This window comes from Cynara cardunculus (genome assembly GCF_001531365.2).
Source record: "Cynara cardunculus var. scolymus isolate 2C chromosome LG 7, CcrdV1, whole genome shotgun sequence".
NCBI lineage: Eukaryota > Viridiplantae > Streptophyta > Magnoliopsida > Asterales > Asteraceae > Cynara > Cynara cardunculus.
Genome location: NC_037534.1, coordinates 7,661,607 through 7,667,805, shown reverse-complemented (window position 1 = coordinate 7,667,805; position 6,199 = coordinate 7,661,607). Strand labels below are relative to the sequence as shown.

At 36.4% G+C, this 6,199-nt stretch overlaps 1 protein-coding gene across 4 annotated transcripts; it reads left to right on the top strand.

The window, feature by feature from the left end:
• Positions 1-317: 317 nt before the first annotated feature.
• On the top strand, positions 318-5,820 carry LOC112515113 (transcription factor bHLH121-like). 4 transcript variants are annotated; one of them, XM_025121777.1, is made up of 6 exons: positions 456-512; positions 3,064-3,122; positions 3,251-3,372; positions 3,851-3,978; positions 4,062-4,523; positions 4,902-5,820. In XM_025121777.1, exons 3-6 carry the CDS (start codon positions 3,255-3,257, stop codon positions 5,043-5,045), a joined length of 852 nt encoding a protein of 283 aa, XP_024977545.1. In that variant the 5' UTR covers positions 456-512; positions 3,064-3,122; positions 3,251-3,254; the 3' UTR covers positions 5,046-5,820. The 4 variants fall into 4 exon arrangements, with proteins under 4 accessions (XP_024977544.1, XP_024977545.1, XP_024977547.1 ...); XM_025121776.1 differs by lacking the exon at positions 3,064-3,122 and having other exon boundaries at positions 318-512; XM_025121779.1 differs by lacking the exons at positions 456-512; positions 3,064-3,122 and adding an exon at positions 1,970-2,197.
• The last annotated feature ends 379 nt before the right edge of the window (positions 5,821-6,199 follow it).

Here is a 6,199-nt window from a genome sequence, read left to right as displayed (position 1 = left end):
ATATCGATATATTTTTGTCAAATTTTTATAATATCTTCAAACATATATTTTATTCAAAAATAAAAACATCATCGCTTTTCTCAAAATCACATAAAGTCATATTATAACATCGACTGAGATAAGGAATAAAATGAAATATTAAAATCATGATGTATCTCGCTGCATTGTGCGAGTACGCTTCTAGTAATAAATAAATATACATAAAGAAAGAAAAGGAAGCACCAACAGCAATGGAATCATAAGATGAGGGAATCGTGTAGGGCAACATGCCCATTTCTTGATAACAAACAATAATGCCTTGTGACACAATTCCCTCTCACCTTCCTCTTCGTTATCTATGCTAATGGCAAGAATACCCCAAATTGTCGATTGATTCTCAGGAAAAAAAACGAACCCTAACATCACCTCCTTCTTCTTCTGCTTGCCAACTAGTTAGATTAGATGGATCAATGGAAAACGAAGCTCGAATTGCATCAACATCAGCATATTCCCAACTCTTGCACCGAGCATAGGTTTGTTTGCATTTCCCTTTTCGCACCCACTTCATTTTTTTCATTATTCCAAGTGAATTGATATGATCAGTATGTTGATGTTTCTGTCTTACTGATGAAATAGTCATTCTCATTCACGATTTTTATGTTATGGGATTAAATTGCGGATTTACGTTGGCATTTGATGCGCGTGGTGAATTGGGAATGAGTAGTGGAAGTATGAAGTGGTTCATATTTTTTGTTCATCTGGACCAGTTCTCTTCGTGCTCTGTCCTGTTCATTTGTACCAACTTTTACTTATCATGTACAGAGTACAGACAGTTGGACGAAGTATAGTTGATAATTGAAATGTGTATGGAGCTTGCTCATCGATGTGCCACTTTCTTTAGATGCTTCATATGCCATACTACTGCAAACATTCAGGCAATCATGTTGGATTTGGATGTGATATTTTGAATCTAATTGCTTACAAGTGTGTAAAAAACTGATCTGGAATTTCTTTGGATGTCAAAATCAAGACTTAGAGACAGATCCATGATTAAAGAGTGGCAAAATATGAACCTCGACATGGGAGGGTTTTTTTTAATCCACGAGGCATACTGGCTTTTGGTAATTTGGTTTGTGTTATGCATGTCAGCTGACAATAATTTTATCATTTGTCATTATAATGATCACATTTTCCGTGCATTGTAAACAAAAGATGGTGTGGAAGATTTAATCATTTTGAAGTTCTTCAAAACTGTCAAGTGCCAAGATGGTTCAAATGTTTCTTTTGTGACAAATTCGTCTTTATGGAACCAAGTCAATGTTAGACACAAGAGGTGTATCTGCGAATTGTTGAGTCAAATGCATGCTCAATGCGTTTTTGTACAAGTATCCATGTTTAGAGAACTCAGACGTTATCTCTCATTTGATGGGGTTGGTGTTTCTCAATGGGGAAGTACAGGATTGGAACTAAACCTCCCTATTCTGAGAGAAGCTTAACAGAGGAACCTCAGGATAATCACAGTGTAATGGAATATTCATATTGTTTGGGGAGTTGAATGGCTTTTAGCGTTGCATTCCTAGAAAAGTACAAAACTTTGAACTCCTGACCTATGTGAGTACCCACTGCTTAGATTGTTTCTTATCAAGCCTCGTGGGTCTCTTTTTTCACACAATAATATTACTAATTGGTTGCATTTTGTTGAGTAAGTTATTGCTTTTAGTTGTAGCAGCAAGGATGGGGTGTCCCTTGGAGTATCTGGCAGGGTTACCTATTTCTGACCAAAAATTCATGGCTTTGTGACATGACAGTAGCTCTTTGCGTAATGCAAGAGAAAGGCTGAGTACAATCACTCTCTATCTAACCTTTGCATGGCTGAGGTGTCTTGGTGCAAAGAGGATACCCTTTCGTGAATAAGTAAGCATGGATATAAGTTTATAGCAATTGAGAAGTTCCGACTTACCATAATATACATTGAAAACACTTTCAGATTTGTTCTATTTATTTTTCATGTATGCCTTTTAGTAATAATAATTTGTATTTGCATGTTCATATTATAAGTATTTGTTGTTTACGAGGTGATTCATCAATGCCTTCATGTAGGTGTTTAGCTCAAGTATTCATAAGAGTGAAACGATCAACTAAGAGAACAAACGGATAAGATGACACCTAAATCAGAGAGATAGTCGAGCTCTCCGAGATAATTATCTACTTTCGAGAGGTAGACCAACTCTCCTGATGATGCCTACTTTAATTGGCTATTAAATAAACTAGTTAACTGGAAATACCAAAACTACCCTTCACTAACTAATTTAGACCTAGCAGTTCCACAAGTTAGTTACTCATAATATGTATGTGGGCAAAAGGGTTTGATTGGTCACAATAACCATCAAGGGACTTGGTGGTCGGTTGACCGTGTAGCTTTGCCTAGTGCTCTTTAGAACATTTCTGTGTGGTAACAAGTATGAAAGCATGCAGCATAGAGACTATGCTTTCCCTTTTACTATAGGGACACCGGACACATCAAGGGTCTCCATACCTTTTCTTTCCATTTCAAAAAAAGAAATTGTTCCCAACTTAGATCTTCAATTGCATACGTTGAAGAGAAAGAAGCTATACCAACAGGAGGTCGTTCAGAGAAGTCGAGGTTCACCAAGGTTCGCATGGGGGAAATAATGAAAAGAAATATCCCTAGGTGGGTAATCCATGAGGAGCTCGCCTTCGATAGGACTTATGTTTGCCATTTTACGTGTCATTTTTGAATATTCTGGCTCCGCCCCTGTACATGTATCATTGCCATTTGAAATTCCTTTTGGTTTTATTTCTAGCTCACCATAATAGTTTCAGATGGAAGCGTAATCTAGTTTGGAAGTACCTAAATTCTACTTTGATACATAGATTTGCAAATATCATATATCCAACTCGTAGCAGCTTGTTCTTACACCCATACTTTAAAAATGTGATTAACTGTTTACATATCAAAGTAAACCAGAGGTGTCAATTTATATGTTTGGTTATATTTACATTAGTTTTGTTCTTAGGATTAGTGTTGCTTATGCTACCTAAACTGTGTCCTGTTTGGGACAGGATGTGACTGTTACCCCCCTCTGTTTTCAGCTAAATAACCCAACTGATGATGCTAACAAGTTTCTAATGTTTCTAGCCTCCTTTTCTCTCTTAGTTACCTTTTTTTTGTGTGGACTACTTGTGACACTTTGTCATCTTTACCTGTTTTGGATCTCCTCTTGTCTAACTTGTTTTGGTATCCATGCAGGGAGATGACTGAAGTGGAAGCAAAAGATACAAGTGATGCTAGAAAAGTTCAGAAGGCTGACCGTGAAAAATTGAGGAGGGATAGACTGAATGAGCAATTCATTGAGTTGGGAAATGTACTCGGTAATAGCATAACAAATTCTTACTTACTCCGCCCCTATTAGGTCCACAGTTGACCTTAACATAATCAATTAGAATTGTTTCGTTTGTAGAATAAAAAATGATTGCTAGAGTAAGCCAAAAAATGTACTTTGTCCGTCCTAAAATATGTGTCCATATTCCTATTTTAATTTGTCCTAAAATAAGTGTCCTTTCTATGGACATTTATTTTGGGACAGAGGGAGTACTATGATAACATAACACTTTAAACTAAAAGTAAAAGGCATTCATGTCAATTTATTTTTATCGCCATTAATCATCTTGATGTCATGCTTGTAGTTTCATAGATGCCCAAATGTATCTTGCAAGTCTAAAGGTCAAAACAATGGGGATCATATTGAAATGGCATTTACCCAGTGCCTGTGTTTAACTTCTCGTCACATAATTGTGTGTATATTTTAATCTAAAGACTGTGTTTAAAGAAGATTAATCTAATGTGCAGATCCAGAAAGACCAAAAAATGACAAGGCCAGTATTATTATCGACACCATCCAAGTGCTAAAGGATCTTGCAACTGAAGTTAACAGACTAAAAGCCGACTGTGCAGCACTATCCGAAGAATCATCTGAGGTAATAACGTGGCTTCACCTTAAATATCGTCATTATCTTGGCTGATTTTATTTTCCTTAATTCGGTTGAGTTATGTACAACAGCTTACACAAGAGAAGAATGAACTCAGAGAGGAGAAATCATCATTGAAATCTGATATAGAAAATCTTAACGCACAATATCAGCAAAGAGTTGGGGTTATGTATCCATGGGCTGCCATTGATCCTTCTTCAGTTGTTATGCCACCACCCTACTCATATCCAGTTGCTTTGCCGGTTCCTTCAGGTCCAGTCCCGATGCACCCATTCCCTTTCTTCACAAACCATAATCCACCTGGTGCAATTCCGACTTCCTCCCCAGCTTTTATGTCATATCCCAACCTACCCACCGCACACATTAATCAGACGATACCTGTATATGCACTTACCTCACATAGTTCAAGCAAACAAGAATGTGGGAGCAAGTCCTCGGATCGTTTTAGGGGTAGCAACGATGAAAAAGGGGATCATTCTAGCAATGTGGTTACCGAATTAGAACTTAAAATCCCAGGGTCGCGATCTGGCCAGGTAAAATTCTAGTATAAGAAGGGTCAAATTGCATCAAAATATAACGAAGTTTGCCTTAGTTTCTGTTTAGTGTAACAAATGTTTATTTCGTACCATTTACCTAATAAATGGGTTTTCAGACATCTGTTGATTTTCTTCACACAATCAAGAATTACATATAACTTGACAACTTGTCATGCATGTCTTCAATAGTTACAAGATCTACCGTTAACGGTCAAAATAGGCACCAAATAAGAATAATTTGAAGTTTATTAGACTAATTAAGAAAAAAGATTCATTGTTACAGTAATTAGGAACAAAGGCAAGACTTTGTTGCATTTTGGCATTACAAAGGAGTTATATTCCCTGTACATAAATTGAAATTTGAGTTTCGTGCAGGAGTCATCGGCTGGAGATAAAAAGGGAAAGCAACCAGAGAGGAAGGATAAGAGTGGGGATTGTTCAAGCAGTAGATACACTTCTTCTCAGGGCTTTCAAGATAGCTCTTCAAATAGTGTGGTGGAAAACAATGGGGGGATCTAATCAGTGACTCCATCTGGGGTGAAGCCATTTGTTAAGCCAAATCCAAAGAACCCCGTAAGTTTGTGGTCTTAGTTGGCTCAAAAATCAGATCAAGTACATATCAACCTCTTTATTCCATACCAAACCAAACCAAACGAACCCAATATATCCTACCTGGAGGGGGTCTAGGGAGGGTAAGAATTTTATCATAAGATGTATGCAGACCTGACCTCTATCCAAAAGAGTAGCGGCTTATGGACAGCAAAAGTGGCTTTTAATTGTCTTACCATCAACCAGTCCATTTTGGGGTGTTGTAGAAGTCTTGAGTTTTTCTTCTTTTTGGCCCCATCCCCAGGGGCCCAAGAATGTGAGGGAGTTGACAGTTAACACCTCTGATTGCCCTCCGAAAGGGGTTTTGAAGATTACAATTTCGAGAGATGTCCCTGACCCCGATTGATGTCTGATGCTAGAGGGCTTCTGAGAGAGTTTTGCAATTGGTAGAACCTGCAAGGATGGTTTAATGGGAGAAGGATGTTTGCCTTGCAACAAAAATTGTCTTTTTGAACTATGTTGTAACTTTGGCAAAGAGACACCGGAAACGACTCTAATGCCCTTGGTATGTGATAGATCAGTGGTAATGGGAGTTGATGTTTTCAACTTTGGGAAGGGCATAAGAGTCATTTTCTATGGTTTGGTTTAACTTCCAAAGGTGGAATATACTTGCTTGCGTTGGAAGGTTTTTTATAACCTTGTGTAAAACACAGTTGTAATTTGTGATGGCTCTTTTATTTATATTAGAAGCGTACTCGCGCAATGCAGCGAGATACATCGTAATTTTAATATTATTTTATTCTTTATCTCAGTCGATGTTATAATATGGCTTTATATGATTTTGAGAAAACGATGATGTTTTTATTTTTGAATAAAATATATGTTTGAAGATATAATAAAAATTTGACAAAAATATATCGATATTAATATCAAATTAACTATTTGAAATTTCTCATTTTTTTGTGTAATTTTTTAATTCAATTTTTTTATAATTTAATTTATGTACAATAACGAAGTAATTTATATTTAGTTTAATAATATAATTTTTATAAAGATAATAATTATTTATTTTGTTGGAACTCGACAATTATTCTAATTATATTTTAGATTTTTTATATTTTAAA